This window comes from Micrasema longulum, unplaced genomic scaffold (assembly GCF_059751315.1).
Source record: "Micrasema longulum isolate JH-2025_06_02 unplaced genomic scaffold, ASM5975131v1 h1tg001278l, whole genome shotgun sequence".
Lineage (NCBI taxonomy): Eukaryota > Metazoa > Arthropoda > Insecta > Trichoptera > Brachycentridae > Micrasema > Micrasema longulum.
The window spans coordinates 24662-49459 of NW_028278465.1; the positions used below are offsets into that span (position 1 = coordinate 24662).

A 24798-nucleotide genomic window follows, 5' to 3' on the forward strand; every position below is an offset into this window, starting at 1 on the left:
CTACAAATTCGGGCAAAAAACTTCAGGATTTTGGGTACTAAAATAGTTGATACATGTATGCTATCCAAACATTGCAAAACTATGACCCGGATTCAATTAAATAAGTTTGTACAAAATTGGTTTCTTGGTTTCGGTAGAGCAGAATCATACAATTTACTAAAGCACATTCTTAAATGATAAATGTATGAACAACGATTAATACCTGATTGACAAGATGCTGAAAGGCCGGTCCGTGCGGGGGTCCTCCTTGTTCCAGATCGGTGTGGAGGGCGAAGTCACTGAGGGCCTTCCACGGGGGCTGGTAGGCTGTGACCTCGAGGGGGGCCAGCCCTAGGGGCGAGTCGTGCCTCACCGGGGACCCGGCCACTAGGGCTACGCCCTGCATGCTCCCGTAGCCGAGCTTCCTCCCTTCCTGCACCATATACTGCGTGTCAGAAATTGGACTTGTTGCATGAGGTGAAAGATTACAGGTTAACATAATAAAGGAGATAAACAGGCTTTGATTATGTGGATGTTGTATATTTATTTTTGGGACAATAACAAATTACTAACAATCAACAGTGGTTTCTTAATGTGCATAAGTGAAGTGCCCTGCAAAGTAAAACATATGTATTCCTGGATAACAACAGTTTAACGGTAACTTCAAAAGTCTAGTATCCAAGGCACATACTGACACATGATTGTAAAGATGACCAGGACATAGAGAGACAGAGGACAGCCATCAATGTCAGAGCCTCTATGATAGCAAGACACTTCTATCAGTGCAGTGATGGAGTGAAGAAAATTGTACAAGCATCGTATTTGATGTACATATATACCAGGGGTTCAAACTGTCAGTAGGGTTGCAGTGAGTCACATCTTGCTGGAGGGTGTGATTTTATAAAATGTTGCAAATGCTCAGTTGTATTCCACCGGCAACACTACTGACTAGTCCAACTCGTTGGCGTCCACGTTGCGAACCCCGGGCAATGGGATCACACTCATAACGGTGTGATTACAGCAGATAACGGGAGAATGAAAGGCGAGTTTCTGGCGCCTCCAAACCAGAACCAATCAGCCAAGGGAAGGTAACCCCGACAGAAAAATCCACCAGAGAAAGCAACGGGAAACCACTCTGATCATCTATTCCCAGGAATCACGATGGCGAGTACATTCAACAAGCAGTTGTCCTGGCTGCTGAAAACAAGAGTAGCGCAAGACCAAGATGCTTTCGCTGTAGTGATCGCCAACGTCGGGGGGACCTGACAAAGCACCGCAAGAAGAAGAATACACCAGCCGAAGTATGGAACAATAATACGCAAGCAGTGTGGAATAAATTAAGGGTCATCTATAACGATGCACCTGGCAATTATTTGGACTGCGTGAATCCTTTATAATCTCAGAGTAATCCTTCAACAAAAAGCGTTCCCAATTATTGGTTTTGTTTTCGGTTTGACAACAAACATGTAACGGCCCCTTTCGATTTGCTCTAGCATATCTAGACATGAGTTCCTACAGCTCGCTGTATCGCTGTGAATTGTAGCTAACTACTCATGTAATGGTGTTTGTCTGTACGGGCGACTCCATTAGTGGTGTATTATTACGCTGCGGGTTACATGAGTCATATCAAGTTTAAAAAATTAAGAGAGGAATTACCTACAAATATTGAGAAAGAAACATCGCATGCACATGCAAAAACATTACTATAATTACCTTTTCTTGTTGCATTTGTAATTTCATCTGTATGGTTTTTTTCTTGTCTTTACACCGTTTGTTCTGGAACCAAACCCTGATGACTCTTGGAGATAAGCTGGTCATCTCCACTAACTGCTCCTTCATCAGCGCATCGGGACGAGGATTGGCTGCGTAGCATGTTCTAAAGAAAGATTAAATTTAGTCATTGTTAGTTGGGTAGGAACCAAGATAATTTATTAGGTTAGGTTAGCTTAGGAAAAAGTGACGATAATTGTTACGTTAGGTTAGTATTTGTATTTAATAGTTGCTTAGCTGTTTTCGGCCATTTTATCTAACCAAGAAGAAACATTATACCTACGTAACATACAATACTCCATTAAAGTGTACAACCTACTTCCATTGTCCATAAGGAAAATTAGTAAATACTGCATTACTTATAAAATCGGCATTAAGAAATGGATAATGAAGGTGGAATGCACACGGATTGATGAGTGGATCAGGCAAATAAGAAGAAATGTATTTTTAATTATAGTGTTTTTATTTGCGTGTTTTATGTGTTTTTTTATGTTTAATATGTATTTGATATACTTAATGATTTAATTATGTTTAATAAGGCATGTTAATAATCATACAAAATGTCTCCCTCGACACGGGACACCCCAGTAAGAGAACATTATAGTTATGTAATGCAAAAAAGGTAATATGTAAATTGTAAATCGTCATCATTATCATTCCCTTTCCACACCTAATGGTGCATAGGGTACTGCATTGGTAAACCAATCGTAGCGTATCTTGATGAAGGTAAGATGATCAGTCTTACGCTTCAGGTACCAGTCCAGGGACTATAAAATATTCTAGTGTAAAAACATCCTTTTAAATAAAATTTCAAATCGACCATGTCGGGAATCGAACCCGAGACCTCTTGCATGGTAGGCAAACGCGCTGACCATTACACCACGAGGCCGACATATAAATTATTTGTAAAAGAAGAAATAATGTAAAATAAATGAATACATACCTCAGCGTGTGAAGTTGCTTCTCGTTGAGCACGGTGCGCACGCGCGTGGGCTTTCCGTCCCCCCCACTCCCGCCCGAGGCGGAACCTGCCCCCTTGCCCCGCGCGCCCCCGCCCTTGTGGGAGCCCGACTCGCTGCCTGAATCTGGAAGGCGTATAGACACATCACTTATTACATTTTATCCACATCAAGAGGGTTAACTTACAATAAAATACTATTTCATTATTTCGCACGCCGGCGCTGGGAATAAAAATCTCATTTTTTGCCAAAAAGCAAAAAAAGTTAGGAGCGATGAATTTAGCATTTACTCTCGTAACTTTTTTTCTATGGACTAAATTGAAGATTTTAAGAGCTATAAAAATACCCAGCGTAAAGCCAATCATTTTGGAGAAAAAAACCGCACGGAAAGTGGTCCAGTGGTTATTTAGTCGATTGATTGATTTGGTGTTTATTTTGTAGAACTCCATATTTAAACTTATAACATTAGAAATCAAACACTGATTTGAGTCTACTGAACACTTAATTTTATTTTTACAAATATAAAAACAAAAATTTCGTGACAATTGTTTTGCCTTGTTAGGGCATTTTCAAAGGAATGTCAAAAAAACAATTGTCACCAAATTTTTGTTTTTATATTTTTTAGATTTCTAAAAATAAAATAAAGTGTTCAGTAGACTCAAATCAGTGTTTAATTTATAATATTATAAGTTATTTAGTCTATCGTAGAAACACATTCAAACATTGCCTTATATATAAATAAATAGTGATAATACAGTATAAAATGAAAAATGAGGGTACTATTTTCAAACCCGGCAAAATCCTTCTTTTTTTACTTTGAGCAAATCACAAAAAACTGATACAGTACTTAACTTCAACTTTTTTTTAAACGTAATTTTTTTATTATAATTAGTAAATATTTTAAACGTATTAATAGGTCACATTTGACATTTGTCGGTTTTAGCCTCATAGTGAGGTGACCTGCTTAAAAACATCGATTAAAGTTAATGAATCGATTCGGACTTCAAACATAATATATGTGAATTGAATTCAGTTACTCTGAAAAAGTTCTTATGGGTACTGTAATTTTATTTAAAAAATCAAAAGTCAAATCCCTGTCCCATTATTATTTTCTATCGTAAATTTAAGGAACAAAATAAGATAAGTACATAATTTAATAAAACTATCAACATTCGATTTTTCTGGGTAACATCCCTAGTGTTTTAAAAGAAAAAGGGTTCACTGATGCAACATTGTAACGACGGACGTTAGGAAAAGAAAAAGTTTATTATGTTTAGAATGGTTTATTAGTGAAAGTAAATCGTAAAATTACCTTCTTTTGTCATTATTACAATAAATATGTATAATATATAACAAATAACTGAAAAAAGTTCAGCAATTGTGCAGTTCTTAATTCGAAAAAATAAATAATATTTTACTACCGTCCTAACCTTTTTTTTTTTTTATACGCCTCCACTCGTTTGCGAGTGATTTTGGCTCTTAGAAACAAGAAAAAGAAATTTAAAGAATATACGCTTCAGTGAACGACAAAAAAAAACCCATACCCACGAAAAAATATAATATAATGTGAGGTAGTTAAAATCAGTATGAAAGAGTTGTGACAATAAAATATTATTACTGTAAACGTAAACATAAAATGAAATTTCGGGCCAAAAGTAAAGAGGGACATATAGGTTATATTTTTGAATTTTGATGAAGTTTCAAATGTGACCTATTAAATTGGCCCTACTATAAGTTATGACATCAGCATGATTATTTAAAGAAACAGTAGTGCAATAATAAATTTAATTTTATACATTCCAACTTTAGAATATTCAAGTAGAGGCTGCCATGTTTGCAACAAACCCGATAATTTAAAAGTCTCTAATATTAACAATACAATTCCCCCGTGTAACTTTTTATTTATTTATTCATTAATTTACACGCCCTACGGGCTTTTACATATATTAGAAATTACATTCAAGTGCAGCAGTGAAACATAAGTATGTAAATTTAGTAAAAAATTGAAGATAACAAAAGAAAAGCTAAAATATACAATAATAAGTAAAAATAAGGAAACGTATCAACATATGTACAGGGTACATAGAAAAATATTAAATAAATTTACATATGAAAACATACACACATACATATAAGTTTATACATTATTATAGAGATACATGAGAAAACAAAATAGTAAATAAAGAACAATATTAAGAAATTTTATACAAATTAATTTATAACCTTTTGAATACTTAACCTATATTTATATAAAGACAGACAAAATACATCAACTTCACCATACTCGTTACCTAGCCGGTGTAGTCTTGGTATTGGCGAATTGTAATAATAATTGTGACTGCCAGGAGATTCAAAAAATAGCGTTAGCTGCCGAGTATTTCGAACGGGTACTTTTAAGCTGATAACACTAGTTAATTCCGGGACGTCCAATACGCCATTTGCTATTTTATATAAATTCAATAAATCATTTATGATTCTTCTTTTATAAATAAATAATTAACCTTAGCTTTTGACCGGCGCGTGATAATTGCGACACTCCAATCACGCGGGATTAGGACTACAAACACAGCATTATGCAAGCGCGGAGTTAAACAATTTTAACACCTAAACTAATCCTTCAAACAATCATCCCTCACTGGACAGTGGACCAATTACTACCATACATCATCCCTTATAAACCCACCCCTTTGTAAATGGCTGGACGCAAGGATTATATGGAATGTTTGACTCGGTAAGTACTATACCAAAGGGTGATCAAAGATAACAATATTGTTTCATTAATTTATTTCGATATGAAAAATAAATTTTTGTTGCGTTGAGTGCATTTCAGATCTTTTAGTAAAAACCTGCGTGAGCACTGAGGTATAATAATTGGCAACTACACGTGGACCGGACCATCTTCTAGGAATTTAGCAAACAACATGTGTTTGCACGTGTGCGACACTGCGACAGTGACTAGTGACTACCCAAAATCTACGAAAGCTACCCTTCGGATATTTTTATCTGTTATGTTATCCATAGTGTTGAAACGGTGCTTTATCTATTTCGTTTTTTATTATTTACTTTTTAGCACGGACACTTTACAAATTTACTATTATGCTCAATGTTTGTTTTTGTAAATTTATTGATAATTTTAAGTTGCCAGAATTTCACTCGTCCATGCAATTTGTAGCTGCAAGACGACTACTTTACAAGGCATCAGGTTCTCGACATCCACTGCTGACTGTTCGTCGGAAGTTCGTGTCAGAACTACGAGACCCGAACCTGACTTGGGAGGATGCGCAGGAGCTGGCAGCCTACAGAGATGCTTGGATGATCTTCGAGGACTCCATATGCTCCAACTAGGGAGCAGGTATGGAATAATGATGACTGTACCTATGTATTACCTAAAAATCCACGATATTTCATTTGAAGTGTTTCACGTAAAAAAATAAAAAATATTATTCAAAAGCATTATACTATTTTGTATTTGTATTTCATAGTATAATGTAGTAGATTATATTATTTGAAGTGGCCGAGATTTTGACAGTCGGAAGTGATAACTCTTCATAGATAAAGAAAATGTTGCCTAATCTACAATCGCAGATCAGATTTTAAATATCTTTTGAAGTTTCTATGGAGTTTTGCCGCCATAAGTACAGTCTGTCAAGTACCTACCGATACAACAATCGCACCAAAGGAACGGCACTTCAAAGACATCGAACAGAGATTTTGAATCAACGTCCATTGTTACTATCATTACGATATTTCCCCCTAAACTCGGAGCACTAAACTTCTGAGTTTTGAGAGTAAGTGCTTGAGGAGAATATAAGGTATAAGAAGGCTCGATTTCATTACCAACATTGAAGTCCGAGAACGGACGCAGCAGCCCCCTATAACGAGGGTTTTGAGAGTGCGGCGCGGAGCGGGCTTGGACACGCGTTGCGGATGCCACAAGATAGGGGCTTTCTAAATTTTATGATTTAAAAAAATCTTTTAAAAATATTTACCTGCATCTAATTAATTAACGTACATTTAAAAATGATTGTGTTATTTTTTATAAGTAAATTCCGAATTGGTGAATGAAAAAATTTAGTGGTTTTAAAAAAAAAACATTTCTTAATAAGCTGTCAAACTGAACCAAAATAAAAAAAAATTGTATCGTATTATCAGTTATCAGCACTATGATTTTTTAAAGTTTGTAATTTTGATATTACTCCGCGTGTGACGTCACAAGTTATCTTCGGTGAGGTCTGTTGATTGGTGAATTGGTTTTCCGTAAACCGGAAATCTGTTATCATTGGTCAATTCGGAGGAACTAACGTCGTTCGAAGTAGTTAATTTTTGTAAAACGCGTAAAAATTCAGCCTAGCAAAAGCGTCCATTTATTTATCATTGACAGTACTTATACTATGGAGATCGGACCGTATGGCGATTGATAGCAGCGAAACAGTTATTAAATTACAGCTGAAAACCCAAGGTAAGCCTGAAAATATATTCACTAAAAGTTTCTTAAAACCATATTTGTGATAGTTACTTACTGAATCAAAAATAGCCGCTGTAGATGATTTTTTCTGAATAAATTTGGAAAATGAGTCTACGACTCGCAACTCGCAAACTCTCTGTTTGTTTGTAATGCCATTTTGCATGCGTTTTGTTTTGACGTTTAAAATGTCACGCGGTGGCTTTTTGGGGTTATATGCCACAGTCAGTTGGGGTTTATACTAACGTGTTTTTATTTGTTTTAGAATGCCTCGATAGTATAAAATGAAACACCTTCGAGCACGACGAACGGCGGGAGCATTGCAGAATGCTGTAGAAGATATTATGCAGAATAAGGCTCTATTCGCGAAATCTCTAGACGCATTCTGGACGCAATTTAATGCGGCCCATAAATGATATTAATTTGGAGAAGATTACTCTTGGTCGTAAGTGCTATTTGGGTCAAGAAAATAAGATATTTTTATTTAATATATGTGCAATAAGCATTTATGAGAAATGTACCTACGTCATAATTTTTAGTTATGCCTTAATACCCCACTAGTGGGGTAATATCGCATTTCGACTGTGTTTTTTTTCTTAAATTATAAAAGTTTTTAAAAACGTATTTTTACTTTTTGATGGTTAGTCGGCCTCGTGGTGAAATAGTCAGCACGTTTGCCTTCCATGAAAGAGGTCTCGGGTTCGATTCTCGGCATGGTTGATATAAAATCTTTATTTAAAGAGATGTTTTTACACTACAATATTTCATTGTCCCTGTACTGGTACCTAAAGAATAAGATTGATCATCTTTCCTTCACGTAACAAAAAATGATCAAGATGCGCTGCAATTGATGTACCAATGCAGTGTCCTAAGCACCATTAGGATCGGAATGGGAATGATGATGAATGGTTAGTCGTGCTTCGAGCTTAATTAATAAACTAACTTATCACATATCCATACTTTATATTTGTATAATTAGTATTTTTAATTTCTTACATTTGATCAGTTAGGCATTTATAATTAAGCAGTTTTAGTTTTTATTTTTTATATTATTGTTTTATTAGTATAGGACTAGTTATGCTCTAAAGATAGAAAATCTCCATCTTAGAACAGGCTGTGCCATGTTAGATGGAGACTATCATAAACAGAGATCACTCCGTTTTCATTTTGCGTTAATTGGTTTTATATAGATTGATTCCCTGTTATTAAGTATGTATATTATAAAAAATATAAAAAAACTATTTTTTGGTATTTGACTTTTGATAATATTCCCTTTTCCACGTACGAAAAATCCCAATTCTTTTTTTTTGCCATTTTACCACGACTTACTTTATAATTTCATATATTCTTCTTTTTTTGTAAAAAGTTCTACTAATAAATTTGTGAAATTCTGTAACAGTACTAATTTTATGCATATTTGTATATTCTATTCCTGTTGTCTTTTCCTATAAAAATAAAAATAAATAAAATACAAGTTTAACCTATCTGCCTTTCATTTTGATATAAATAAATATTTTATCAACTTGTTTATTGATAAGGAAACTTGAAGTACCTAGGGAGGCACCTACTGCGATAATACCTACCTATATGCATTATGTATTTAGGAACCGACCTAATAATAAATTAGGTGTTATTTATAGAACATGGAATTAAACTAACATCATTATAAATTTACATGTCAGGTAAAAATTATTTGATATTTTACTTATGTTTTTTATAACCTTTCCAATTCATTTATCTCACATTCTTTCTTTTACAAATTGTTTGTTGATCAATTCTGTTCGTAATTTTTTTTATTTAAAAAAAAAATTGTTTGGGTAATCAACAGCTCTACATACATATTTATAGTAAACAAACAGATATAGTGTATAAACTCAGAATTAATAACAGATTTCCACAAAGTATACAAAGTTAGTAAAGAAAATATATTACATATTAAATAAATACATTTAAGTTTATGCATATAAAAATATTTTTTTTATGTACTCGTAAATATTTTTCAATATTCAAAGAATTTATTTTATTTTTTTAAGAACAGTAAGTTATTGTAAATTGGGCGGGATCGGGACAAGAATGCTTGAAGAGAGGATAACGAGGGGAAGAGAGATGTACATATTTATTATTATAATGTCTACTAAGTTACATAATACATTATTAGTGTAAATTTTAAATCTGACAGAGTGATGTTTGTGTAATCTATATCTTTAAATTTTGTATTGTACACTGAAAAAGTCCTACGAAAAAAAACATTTTTAACATACGATGTTTTACTTATTGGTACATGAAACAGGTGGTACCATCTACAAATTTAAAATAAAAATATAATTTAAACAAACAAACAAACCATCACGATGTAAGGGTAGGCAGAGAGGATAGAACGCCACAACACTCTATCTTTGCATACAGATCTCGCTACATTCATACATCTTCTCATGCACGCGCGCCGATTATTCCGACGTTTGACATGTCCATCTTTAAGTATTTGTTGGATTTGGTCATGCCATGTCTTTTTCGGTCTTCCTCTATTTCTGCGTCCATCCACATTCGCATTGTAAATATTCTTAGCCGTTCTTTCGCTGTCCATTCGTTCTACACGTCCAAACCAGCGCAGAGCTCCTTTCTTGTTTTTGTCGATAATGCATGTCTAAGCCTTACATAATGTACGGATCTCAACATTTGTGTATCTATCGTACATAGATATAATTTAAATATATTTATAATTTAAATATAATTTAAAACGTGTATTTATATTGAAAAAAGGTATAGGAAAGAGCTTGATAAGAGGTTTGATTATCAATAAAAAAATAATAGTTTATAACTACCTACTTTCGAAACCTATTTGAAAATATTTTAGTTAAGTAATGTTATAATTGCATTTTTACAAAGAACGGCTAATTTCAAAACCTAATTCTGAAAAAAAAAGCATTTTATTTTAAAATTTGATTGATACTTATTGAATGAATAATGTGCAACGAGTCCCATACAACACGGTAGGTAACCACAAAATGCAGTGTAAATGATGTAATGTCAACAATAAAACAAGGTAACCAGTGGTCACCCGAGAATGAGGCTTCTTTTATGTAATTTTATGTAAAGCATCATATTCACTTTATTTCGATTTAGCAAAATGTAAACTCTCGACTTCCACACAGTAGCCTGGCTCTTTATAGACTTGGGCGTGGAGGGCGAGAACTATTCATGGGGATGAGTCACAATAGATCTTCACAGGTCGCAGTGACGCCAGGAGCTCGCGTAGCACTGACCCCCACCACTAAGAATAAATACCGTACGTCCGAAGACGCGCTTTTTGGGTTTTTTGAATGCCTAGCTCCCATTAAAAACAATTTATCAAAAAGTAAAACGATGGTACATACAGGGTGTTCTTTAAACCCTGTCACATCTGAATCCACGATGATCAGTTTGGGCAAGAAGACATATTAGCATATTGTAAAAAATATTTAGAACAAAGAATTTTTTTTTAAATAAAATATTTAAAAAAACAAATGTTTGCTTACTTCTGCAGGGAGAAGTAAGGGGAGCGCGGCGCAGTGTCAGACTCCCCTCTTCCTACTCCTCGTTTCACCCCTGGAGAAGTAAGCTACCATTTCCTTTTTCTGATATTTTATATTTTTACATTTTATTCGTTCTAAAAATTATTCTTATGTGCCAATATGTCTTCTTGCTCATACTGATCATCGTGGTTTCGGATGTGACAGGGTTTAAAGAACACCCTGTATATGTAGTTTGTAGAAAAGATGTTGCACTAGTGCGGTAGAAAATATATTTAAATATCCAGGGATGAAATACGGGAATACGGTTGTATGAAGGAAAGTGAGGCCGCGTTTCGTCTTAAACGCGCCGGTTTTGGGTCCACATCCCGACTAGCCCCTCTTGTGCTCCAAGTCAATATTCAACCTGGCGCTGTTCCGAAAGGGATTTCGATGGTCAGTGTAAACAATACCGTCCTGACGATGATCTCGAGTGCATTAAAAACAAGAAACATACACACCACGAAATTCCTAACAGCAATGTGCCTTGCTACCAATGCTTTTATTTGTTATAGGATATTTTAGAATCAACATCGGCTTCTTTTCTTTTTTCTACTCAGCAGCTCAATCACAATGGCCGCACTTGTCGGTTGTAACTGATGCGATAAAAGTTTATCATCGTAATTGAACGTAGTTATGCAGAAAGCAGTCAGTCCACAATTTTGAAAAAATATGTAAATTTGTGTTATCGGGTGCAGTGAGGTCAATTCTATGTTTTGCTAAAAACAGCTAGACTGCTTTTAAAAAAAACTGTAATAATCACCTTCAGAAAATAGTGATAGTAAAAAACCAGGATGCACTTTATTCATGAATGCGATTTACAAAAATGTATTGCATGTCAGTTAATAATGTCACAAAAAGCATCATCCTTCCATTTTTTTGTCTCTGTCCTCGAATGCAACCCTGCTAGATCAATGAATAAAGCATTTATGCTCCTAACTTCTTTATTATAAATTCGATTGAAGATTTTAATATCAACTAACACGCGCACTGCAAAGATATACATTTCTCTAAAAACCGCCCGTAAATTGGTTGAGCCGTTTAGGAAAAGTTCAGTGACATAACACGTGCAGAAGAATTATATATATAAATATATCCGCTCGGAGAAGACGAAAATCGTCCAAAGTTGTCACCTTGTTTTGGAAATTGCACTATCACAAAATCCTGTTTCTTTAACATTTCGTTAAATGTGACTTTCGTGGTACAGATATTATCAGAAAAGTACTAGAGCAATTTATCTTTGAAAATTTAAAAAAAGAATGCGTTGCATAAGATTCATAATATTATTATATAGATCTGAAATCAGCATTTTAAAAAAAAACATATATTTTAATAATTTTACAGGTATACATGACACGTGTAATTAAAACCACTTAAATATTTTATGTATGGTAGATATGTACTTAAATGCAAATCGAGTTTTTGTCGGAACAAAATCAAAGAAAACTATATTTATACATAGGATCGTGTTCAAAATAAAAAATGTATTTATGTATATATAACATTAAATATGTTAAAATTGATAAATCTTATCGGAAAAAGAAGATAAAAAGAATAAAGAAACATAAAAATACTGCGATCAATGTCGCAATTTATAAAGAAAATATCGATGTGTTATAAGCAATCGATTTTTATCTCCACTTCAAAGAAATATATAATCATCACATTTTTATTTGCTATCAATATTTTAAGATCAAATTTAGTCCGGGTGTTCGTTCAAACATACACGGAATTTAAAATTGGTAAGATTTAATGCTTGTTGAGGCAGCTACTCCTACCCTGTTGGAGGTGACAGAAGAAAACGACTCTATGCTTCGTTGAGTATATTCTATTACATGCTAAATTTTCAGAATAATTCAGAGTCGAGAAGGAACCGGAAGAGCGACGCGACGGCGAGAATTACGAACTGTTAACTCCTAAATCACTGTACTCTGAACTGATGCATTAAACCACTACTGGTACCTAAGACCAATTTCCAATGCGGTGCCCTATACACCATCAATGCAGATTAGAGTTTGATGATGGTGACAAAAAAATTATAATCAGGCACACGTACCGTTTTACTGTGCGGGCAAAAATAAACAGACTGCGCTGGTGTTTTGGCAGCTTCACCTCTAAGACAGCGTATTTGGAATAAAGTGAGATACTTGTGTCATTTTACCCATATATGTAATTTTACCCATATATGTAATTTTACCCATATATGTAATTTTACCCATATATGTATTTTTACCCATATATGTAATTTTACCCATATATGTAATTTAACCCATATTTGTAATTTTACCCATGCATGGCATTTTACCCTTATTATGTCATATTACGAATATGTCATTTTACCCATTATATGTCACCATACCCCCTATATGTCATTTTACTCGTGTGTGTGATTTTACCGAAATATATTTTGGCCGTACTTCCTCTACATTTAACTGTTATTTTTTTTCAATCAAAACCAAAATATCCAAGTTCCTTACCCGACATGGACACCATCTCTTGAGCTCCGGAGTGATTATTGTTACTGAGGCTGGTGTTGTTGTTGGATTCGCGGGCAGATCCTCCTCCCGCCCCCGGCGCCGCCCCCGTCACCGCCCCACCCGCCTCGTGGTCCTCTTTACAATACAGCATACCGCCTTCCCGTAACGCGAATTCATCCCCTGTAACAAAGAACAGTCGAGATGACACTAGATATCTCATGGTTTGACTTCAAACTTTTTGTGTGATTTATTTCTTCTTTTTAAATTCTAAATAATACGGATGATTCGCCGTACCTTTTACAAAATATTGGTTTCCGTTGTCCTCTTCGCTATACCAGATTAAATGCCCTTTTCCATATACCAAATTGTAAAAACAATTATACCTCTAATTCATTTATTAGACGTATCTGTAAAAATTATAATGGACTCTATGTTAATGTAGATATTTTTAACTGCACGTTGCATTTACGCATAAAATTTCTTCATGGAGTTGATTATTTGGGATAGTTGCTGAGTGATCTTGAGTGGTTTATGATATGTATCGCATGTAATGTAATGTATGTGTTTGTGTATGTTTTATATGTTGATGCGTGTAGATACGTATATGTATGCGTTCATATATGTGTGCATGGCAGGGGAGAACCGTGTATAGAAGCGATTACGCACAGCTTACCATTATATTTGACTAACCATAATAATGTTTTATTGTAACTTTACTTACAGAAGAATAAATAAATTATTTACATTTATTTTTAATCATTTCTACCGTTTGTATTTTTATCCTAATATAAATATAAATTTTAATAAAGCGCGCCCAGCGCCTGAGATGAGCTAAGAAATTACCCGACTATTCCAGCTTTATTTTTCATACAAATAAGTATACTATATTTCAAATGTGTCAACCCCAGCGCGGATTTTTTCTCCTAGATTAAACTTGCAGATTACATAAATTATTTGAAGATTCTAGATTTGGAAAACAGTATTTCAAACATTGTTTCTTAAGAACTATTTTCTTTGAGATGGTACTTTTGACATAAGACCATAATTACTTTCATGTCATATTGCAGCACGCACAGCGCTCCACGGGGCCGTTTTTAGCACTATTAATTACTAGAACAATTCGGTTAGTTGACATTTCAATTGAAACCTAATATCGACTGAATTCATAATGGTATTTTTCATTTATTTTAAATAAATTATATATTAAATTAATGGATAGCATATTTATATAATATAATATAACACGAAGTTACATAGTTTGAGTTGATTTCACGGATGAGAGTTGTTGTATCACACAGAAAAATTTCAATTTATAGTATAAATTACTTACATTATATTATGTACCTCCTATGTAGGTACAAATATATGATATTTTTTTATAGCTTACCTGTAAATAAAATCACCATTCGCCCCTGAGTGAGGGTTATCACTAGAGCCCACCCAGAGCACTGCAGATTGAACAAACAACTTGCTAGAATGAACCTTTCAGAAACTTCTAGATGTAGGTTCTGCAGTGCAAAAGAGGAAATCACCTACATTATCTTATGTACCTACCTCCTATTTAGGTACAAATATATGATATTTTTCATAGCTTACCTGTAAATAAAATCACCACTCGCTACTGGTATATGGATGGCTCGGAGTGCGCATTCGGTATTTTTATTTTTTACCAAAATAACCTCCATAGAAAACGCAAATGTTAATTGCTACGTCATTCTTTTCTCGCTTAGGTTTTTCATTGACATGAGACCTACTTATTCATTCAATAATATATTTTTTAAATCTCACCTGGGATAAGTTGTTTGGCGCAGGCAGAACATCTAAAGCAGTCGATATGGTAGATTTTCGTTTTGGCTCTCATTACAAAGTCGTTTTTACTAAAGGATGCTCCGCATTTATCGCATTTTGTGCCGAATAATCTGCAAAAAACAGAAAACAAAATGATAACAAATGCAAATCAGATGATGTCAAATTTATCTTTTTCGTTGTATGTATGTATTTTTATTTAGGAAGGTAAACATGAACAGAAAATAGAAAAGGAAATACAATGAAACCCAATAAACCGCCAAACTGCCTTGTCAGCAGTTTTCTTATTTTTTCTTTACAAAGAAAAAAGTAAAAAATATAAATAAATTAAAAAAGTAATATTAACTTTGTTATGAACTAAAATCATACGATGTTTGAGTACGTACAAATGCTTGCAGACTGGCTGGATTTCCTCCCTAGGGAATTATTCATATTTAAATTTATTTCAACAACATTCACCATTCTGCCCATGTTGTGTACACAGTGTGTAAAGTGGCCAATTAAACCAGACAATGACAGGTCATAAGCCCTATAAATGCCTATACTTCCATATTCCCTTCCCGAAAATGTTTTCCCCTTCTGTTGAAATAAATTTTAATAAAATCATACGTATTTTTCCAACAAAATATATTTAGAAAATTTTTAATAATTGACTGTTAACACAAAAAATAATCAATATTAGGCGTTGTTACATATTTAATATGTCCAAACAAACAGAACAACAAACAAACTATCACGCCGTTACCCCGTAGGGGTAGGCAGAGAGTATAGAACGCCATATCACTCTATCTTTTAAAAATCGTATTCCTACATAAGTACACCCCTTTATTGGTGAGACGACCGGAATTTGACGTTTGCAAAAAGAATGCCATATTTGAAAAAGTATTTATTTTATGTTTTGGAATTCAACAATAAATAAGTACCTACTTAAATTCAATATTTTTTTTATATTGACAATTTTTAGTTTTGGAATATAATCACAAACAAGTACCTAGGTACCTACTTATCAGTAAAAAGTCTTTTTCCAAGGCAAGCCAACGTTCGGGCAGGACAACGTCTGTCGGGTCAGCTAATATCATATACATAATGCTCTAGTTATTATAAGGAATATGTATATAGATGTTTATAATTCGGAACAATAATATAGAATACGGAGTGCTAATCATTGCTATATGAGGGTAGACAAAAGAAAATTAATTAACGTATTACTCATGGCCCTAAACAATGCGCGGACAGGCAAATGCTACTTGGATGATAAAATATTGAAACAATATAATTGAATTAGCACAATATAATATATACCTGTGGCACATGCTGGAATTAATAAGGTGTTAATTGTTGCATTCCTTCGCATCTCTGCTTTTCTAATTGTTAATTTTTACTTCAAACAAAACCCGCACCTTTGCGGTTCATATTGGTAAAACTAATACTTAATTTGCAGGTATGAAATTTAAACCCATTTTTCTCGTCTCACCGTTATATTTTTCTACATCTGATCCTGCGTGGAGTGGAGCATGTGAAAGTATTTACATTCCTCGACATATCCAAAACGTGTGTTAGAAATACCACATTGTAAAACGAGGCTCGCAGAGACATGCATATTTTATTGGCCCAAAAATTTTGAATTATTTTTTTACTGATAATATTTCATTGATTCCAAACTTTCGAAATTTTCCTTCTTTTAAAAAACACGCACTATCCTAGATTCAAACTAAATATATGAACTCTTTTTTTCTATGATTTATTTTGTTGCCCTTTAATAATAAGGAATATTTTTGTGTTTTTTTTTAAATATTTTTTTATTTCCTTTTTTAATTACTATAAAAAAGCCATATAATCTTTTACAGAATATTTAACATTTTCTTTCTTATGTTACACAAAAATTATAACTGTCCATTATTTATTAAAGAAGGAAAAAATCAACATTTTCTTGTATACCCACGAACAGGCCATGCCTTAGTGGGATATTTTGTTTACTATTTTTACTGTTAATATGTATTTCATTGCTATGTAATTATGCTTTATTTTTTGAATACTCTGTTTTATCACTTATGTTTGTTGTAAAAAAACAAAAAAAAAAAATAGAAAAAAAAAACCGTTTAAACTCTTGCGTGTTGTGATGTCACACTAGTCGACATGGGACACAAGACTTGATATATCTCTCTTATTTTTTTAAATGATGAACTCATATTTTTTGTTATCTTCAAATGGACATTTTCACACCGGATTTGGAAAGTAAAATTTGTCTAACTATGCTGGATGTTAAAAAAAATATATCCTTTCAACGCGAAGAATGAATGTCCGCTAATTCAGTAGCACAAATTATGTATAAGAGAGAGCACGAAGATAGAACTCATTACAAGGCAGACAGAGACGCTGTTCTGTGGCGGGTGTTGTGTAAAACAGATTCAGTCTTCCGTCAGTTGATGACAGTGATGCACGTGCGTAATATGAGCGGCTTATTTATAATTTATTTTGCTTTAACAGGGCTAAATCATAAATTTATTTGAATAAATTATAGTAAAGAAACTATTAAACAATATGTCTTCATGTTTTTTTTTTCAAATATGTGAACTTTCGGGTCGAATGCAAACTCTGTTGGCTTATGTATAAATCACTGCACAGCTCTGCTCCGGAATATCTAAGGGAACTATGCATTCCAGATGAACTAGCTGACAGGCGTCTCACGCTTAGTTCAGCCACGTCTACGGCGAGAGGAAAAGTTATTATACCTCTACGCAAACAGCGCACTAAATTTAGTGAACGCGCATTTGCGGTCGCAGGCCCTATGGCATGGAACGCTCTCCCAGCAGAGGTGCGAGGCTGTGAAAGTGAAGTGATGTTTCGGAAAAAACTTAAAACCCACTTGTTCTCTAAATTATTTGAATGCATCCGTAGCATGTGACAACAAAATAAATTGTTTTAATTAAATTATAAATTTAAAAGCTTCAATTAAATTTATTTAACTATAGAATCATTATGTTAAGCGCCCTTGAGGTATTTTACTACGAAAATGGCGCTATATAAGTTATCCATAATAATAATTTAGAATATTCCGTCTTTTGCTTGTGGTAACACGATGTTACATCACTGCGCGCAAAGGGATTATTTACCACAGTCTTTTAAGAGTTAATGGCCGTGGGTTTGTTCTACCGTCATGTGAGCAAGTCATATTGTGAAATGTATCTCTCTGATAAATCTTTATCTTATCCTGCGTCAGCATATTTAGGACAAAAGGGAACTGCTTCGTGAAAGAAACAATCGGAAGAACTTAAAAGTGAGTAAACAATTTCTATGCAGTCCACTAATTCTTGCTGTTATCAGAGTACAATGCCTAAAAAATGTTTAGAGCTGAACATACATTCCTGTTCTTATCACACTCATACTAAAAATAATATTTTTTTGTCAATAAACGAGTTACTCATTTGAAATTTTCAATTCCATACACCGAGAATTGAATTGGATTTAACTCTAGTACTTTCACCGCCCCTTTCACTGTGAGTTTAGAAAATTACATGGAAGGTCTTTGTTGGATACGTTCATCCATCCTCAGGACCATATAGCAAACACGAATGGTAGGAAAAACTGTATATACTTAAATCACAATAGCCTATAATTAGATAATAAAGAAATATAACTTTCTAATACTTTTAAATTTATAAAGGTCTATAAAATACAGTTGAGTGAAAAAAGTTGTTTTTTTTCTACTTATTTGTAGCATTAAAAAATTTACATATCTGCTTTCCTGCCAAACTTTTACTTTTATTTGTTTTTTATGTTTTTTCATTATGTATTTTTTGTATTATTAAATTTAGTACTTAATCTTATTTGGCATATTATTTATTACTCCTATTTCTTACTATAGTATAGAGGGAGTTTCTAGAAATCGTATCTTGATTATCATTTCAATTATGTTCTTATATTTATATTCTTTTCTATAGATTTCTTCTTCTTCTTCTTTTTCCACATCCGCTCCTAAGTGGAGCATGTGGACATCACCAGTTGCCTCCAGGAGACCCTATCGCCAGCCAGCACTCTCGCTTCTTCCCATGTCAATCCAGCGCCCCTTAATTCCGCCGAATAAAGTCTAAAGATCGTCATTGACGGCCTTCCAGGACGGCGTGATCCCGCAGGTTTAAAGAAGAGGCAACTTGGGATTAGGTTCTCTTGAGGCATGCGCAGCACGTGTCCGAGCCAGGACCACCGCCGCATCCCCAAGACGCTCGTTATAGGAGGCTGCTGCGTCCGTTCTCGGACTTCAATGTTAGTTATAATTTTTTAAATTTTAGTTATTAATTTCAATTATACTATTATTTTGTTTTTTTCAATACTACTACATTTTACTTTAATTTTGTTGATACCAATGATACACATTTTGTGCATTTAATTATGTATAAATCTAAATTTGTATAATTTATATTTTAATATTAAAATCTGATTATTTTTTTTACAATGTGTTCTTTGGAATTTTGTTATTTATTATTTATATCTTATTTTTTCTGGGTTGTTATTCTATTGCATCACATGTCATTATAATTTAATCGAATTAATTACTATGTATTTTTTATTGTTAATTATTATAGCTTGACACGGGCGCAGCCTAAAAAGCCTTAATAAGTTCATTAAAATTTCAACGAGTGTAACTTTGAATGAATAAAAAAAAATATTAAAAAATAAATTCGATTCCCACGAAAACGGTTTGTTGCATTGGCCACGCCCCTAATACGTCACGATTCGGTTAAATTTTGAACCGTTTTTGACCGTTCAAATTTAAATAGAACATCGTTACGAATCTTGACGTCACAATTGTCAAGGCCAAACATGTCGCGAAATGCATACATATTTTTCAATAATTTTATTTGAAAAGTCATGTATGAAAATATTTAAACACAATTATTTTTTCTGAACTTGTGTCCACTTCTCTGTGACCAGGCGGATGAAGAATACAGTTATGCATGTGAAATAGAATGAAAACCTTTGACGAGTGTTTTCGACTCGATGATTGCTCTCAGCTAAAAAACCTGAATTAGCAAATCGCCCGGAGAAACATCCGCTTCGCAGTACAGTGGGTGGCACGTTTGCCTACCATGGTTGAGGTCCCGGTTTCGATTCTGGGAGTGTTGACATGAAACAGTTGTTTTCAAATGAGATTTTATACTGAAGTATTTCATTGTCCCTGGACTGGCCCGTAAGACAGATCACCTTACATTCATGCAACAACACAGTGTCCTGTGCACCATCAGGTGTGGATAAGGGTTTGATGATGATATCACTTTACCTAAATCATAATTAAATGATTTATCTTTTTGTCATGGTTTGTTGGCTCTGTGTTATTTTCGAAGTAATTCTTTTTCGGTATGCAAAGTAATTACCGTATATCATGTTTATCTGATTATTTTATAGGGATCCTCACACTCGCTTACAAACAAACGCAACGCTTATCTGATTCGCTGCACTTAATTTCAATATTAATAATTAATTATACAAAGTTTTTCGTCATCCGACCATAAATGTGCAATCAATCATTGCCTCCATTTTCCCTTAACACGCACGGTGAAACTCCATACAACGTTTACTGTATTTTTTCACTATGAACGAGTATTACCGGAGATATGTATTTATACCACAAGTATTTATTATTTAACATATCACAACAGAGATGAAGAAAATTGAAGAGAAGGTAATAATATAGAAGTCTAGGCATCTACAGGGCTTATGCCCTGTCATTGGCTGGTTAAGGTGGCCACTTTACACTCTGTGTAACATTCACCATTCTACCCATATTAGAAAATCTGTATTCCTTCAATTCTTTCACCTGTTGATGTTTGTGAAGTTAAAGAGCTGAAGCCTTTATTTATGCGGGTGAGTTTCATCTAATTGAATTATTTCACCTACATACTAGGCAACGTCTGATTTTTTTTTCAATATGTTAATATTTTTTACATGAACTAGGCAATGGTTTTTTTTTTTTTTTTTACACTTTTTTGCACCACAACAGGCCAAGAGGCCTAATAACAGTGGTGAGTTACATCACAGAGCACCCAGGCTTGAGAAAAATCACATTTTAATTTTTGTGTTCTCACCGGGAATCGAACCCGGAACCTTCCGTGTGTGAATCATGCGTCTTGACCACTACACCACGGAGGCCGCAATATTAACAGCTCCCCAGGGAGTTGAATCCAGTCGTTGTCTGCAAAAATTTGGACAAACTCAAAATATTTTTGATAAATTCACCCGGTCCATGAAGAAGGATAGAAATTGAAAAACTAACAAAAAATTTCCACGCCTTAAACATTCCAAAAGTAGGAATAATCGGCGTGCGTGCATGAGAAGATGTATGAATGTAGAGAAAGCGAGTCTGTATGCAAAGACAGAGTGATATGGCGTTCTATCCTCTCTGCCTACTCCTACGGGGAAACGGCTTGATGGTTTGTTTGTTTGTTTGTTTTTAATGTTACACAGCATGTAAAGTGGTCACTTAAACCAGCCTATGACAGGTCATGAGCCCTGTAAATGGCTAGACTTCAAACTGCCTTCTCTAAAACATTCTTCATCTCTGTTTTAATGTGTTAATATTAACAGGTGTGGGGTTGAATTCAGTTCTTGTCAACAAAAATTTGGACTAACTCAAAATACTGCTAATTTATTTAGATTTTAAAATTATTTTTATTTTTGTTTCTCTGATTGCGACATCTGCCCTGTGGCCTAGAGGTTTGTTTAGTGTCGCGTTTCGCTTCCGTCCCGGGTTCGATACCCGGACAACTGTGCTTACAAAGTAACCCTACACCCAGACCACCAGGGAAGTAAGCTGTGTACATTAAGGGTAGAAATATAAATCCACCCTCAAAACATTGTGGGGAAAAGACATCATCTTTAACTTGCAAGGAAAAAATAAATGTCATAATCATTTATTTTCTATCCGCACTATATGTGGTACATAGGACACCTCGCTGGTAGTCCAATTTAATAGTACCTTGATAAATTGCCGCTTGGAAATAAGACCGCCTATGTATTGTACAAATACGAAAATTGAATGTATTTGTAAATCGTTGGACAGAGTAGATTCAATTAAATATTTGGGAATTTATATAGATGGCAATTTAAGATGGACTCATCAAATTAATCATATTAAAATACATTGAAAAAGCAAATATACTTTTTTTAAAACTATAAGAAATATAATTAGCCTAAAAGAACTTGTAAAAATATATTACACAATTACTCAATCAGTTTTGGAATATGGAATAATTGGATGGGGATGTGCAAATGACACACCGATCAAACAAATAATAATTGGACAAAAAGCTTTAATCAAAATTATCCTTAGAGTCCCAATCAGAACTAGCTCCCTCGGTATATTTGAAAATCTCAATGTAAATTATATAAAACAACTTTATGCAAAAGCTTTGTTACTATACGCACGTAAACATTATTCTCTACCTTCCGTTACAAATACAAAAGTTACTAGATACTCCACCCTGATGCTGCAAAAAAATAAAAAACATAAATACAACCTTCGGTCAAAGAGGATTGACCTACTACTCGGTTAAAGTGTACAATCTACTTCCATTATCCATAAGGACAATTAGTAAGTTCTCAAAACATAAAATTGCTATTAAGAAATGGATAGTGGAGGTGGGTTGCGCACGGATCGATGAGTGGATCAAGCCAAATATGTAAAATGTATGCACTGTTTATGAATCTTATTAATTAGTCTATATAAATTGGTTATGTTTTTTATGAATATTTTTGTTTTTTATTGTTTATTATGTAAATTATAATTAGGTTAATTGGTTTAATTACGTTTTTTTATTGTTATTATTTTGTTAATTTTGTTAACTTTGTTAAATAGCTAACATTAGGCATGTTTCACATTTTGTAAAATGTTTCCCTCGGCACGGGACACCCCAGTGAGGGAACATTATTCTGTATAAAAAAAGAATACAAACAATGTAAAAGTATAAATAAATAAATAAAAACGTATGTGCTACAAAAAGTTAAATAAGTTTCTTTAAATTTGTTGCAACAGAGTAGGAAAACATTTAAGGGAAGTGAGTATAGAAGTCTAGGTATTTACAGAGTTGATGACCTGTCATTGGTTGGTTTAAGTGCCTACTTTACACGCTGTGTAAAATTCATAATTCATTCGTAAATTTATATATATATATATATATATTTTTTTTAAACTTTTGTACATAATGTAATTTGTACATTGGCGGGTTTATTGCCAAATGGCAATTTCTTCCAACCAACCAATAAAATAAAAGTTTTATTTGTATAATTCAAGTTACAGAACATATTCAATAGAAAAAAAAATATTAAAAAGCTAAAAGTATATAAAAATAGAAATAAACGTATTTGTTTATAAATTACCTTAAATCAAAACTATTACTCAATGGGAAAAAGGAAAAAAGAGGAAAGAGGAAAAAGGAAAGGAGGAGAGATTAAGGAAGAGAAAGGAGATGTTTTTTCAGACGTGATTTAAACAGAGATAATGTAGTAACATCTTTGATGGTGGGTGGGAGATGATTCCACAGTCGAGCCGCATGGACACTATATGAGTTAGAGAAGAAAGAGGAATTGTGGATGAGAGTTAAGAGAGTGCCTTGAGAATTAAAACGAAGAGGTAAACCATGAACTGATAAGCGTTGAAATTTTTCACGCAGGTATATAAGAGCGTTAGGACTATGAAGTACATTGAACAGAAGTGAGAGGGAGTGGTAGTCTCTCAGCTGTCTAATTTTGAGCCATTTCAGTTGCCTACGATAATCAGAAATGTGGTCATATTTCCTAAGACCAAAAATGTACCTTATGCATGTATTCTATATATATATATATATACTAATATTTAAATATGTATAAACTTATATTCAAATTACCGTAAACGATAAATTTTCAAAACGTAGGTACGTCGGTAATTAATAGCATCGCGTGTTGGGGATATAGATTTCATTTTTATCCTGCTTAATTATTTTTAATTACTAATTATTTTTTAATAATACGAATCCTTAGTTATGTCGGTACTTTACAAACATGAAACTTTCAAAACACCTGACTGCAGTTCAAAAATAGTTTCGTACATTGATTGATTTATTTATTTACGGTTCGAAGAAACTTTAACAAAATTATATGAAGTACATAAATTATTACCACAGCATTGAACAAATAACAACGTAAAATATGCAATATGAAATATGGCATTAAAAAAATAAAAATAATAACAACGATGTTTGTAAAGAAACAAAAAAGAGAAAATCAGTAAAAAAAAAAATGGTTTAAAAATACATGTATTTTTAAATAACAATTTTTCTGAATTCGCAAAACCATCTGATAGACAATAATTTAAATTTTAATGTAGACACAGGATTAAAAAATCTTCATGCTGAAAACAAAATATTGAAATTAGACGGATTTCTGAAAAAAAAAAAGCAAAAAAACATTATTTCCTTAACATATTACAACAGAGATGAAGAACATTTAAGAGAAGTCCAGGCATCTACAGGGCTTATGACCTGTCAACGGCTAGTTTAAGTGGCCACTTTACACAATGTGTAACATTCACTATTCTGCCTATATTTGAACATCTATATTCCTTCAATTCTTTCATCTGTTGATGTTTGTGAAGTTAAAGAGCTGAAATCTTTATTTATGCGGGCGAGACTCTGCGGGTGCGAAAATAATTCAATTAGATGTTCTTCATCTCTGTTGTAATATGTTAATATGAACAGCTCCCCAGGGAGTTGAATCCAGTCCTTGTCTACAAGAATTTGGACAAACTCAAAATATTGTTAACATTA

At 33.5% G+C, this 24798-nt stretch overlaps 1 protein-coding gene across 1 annotated transcript in view; it reads right to left on the minus strand.

Annotated features, from left to right (window-relative positions):
• The window catches only part of tup (LIM1_Isl and LIM2_Isl domain-containing protein tup), a 116592-nt gene that overhangs the window by 5631 nt on the left and 86163 nt on the right, over positions 1 to 24798 (minus strand). The window contains exons 4-8 of the mRNA XM_088234746.1: positions 14984 to 15114; positions 13196 to 13375; positions 2693 to 2834; positions 1693 to 1855; positions 203 to 412 (exon numbers count right to left, since the gene is read on the minus strand). Coding sequence (XP_088090872.1) covers positions 203 to 412; positions 1693 to 1855; positions 2693 to 2834; positions 13196 to 13375; positions 14984 to 15114 — 826 coding nt within the window. The remainder of the gene's footprint in view (positions 1 to 202; positions 413 to 1692; positions 1856 to 2692; positions 2835 to 13195; positions 13376 to 14983; positions 15115 to 24798) is intronic.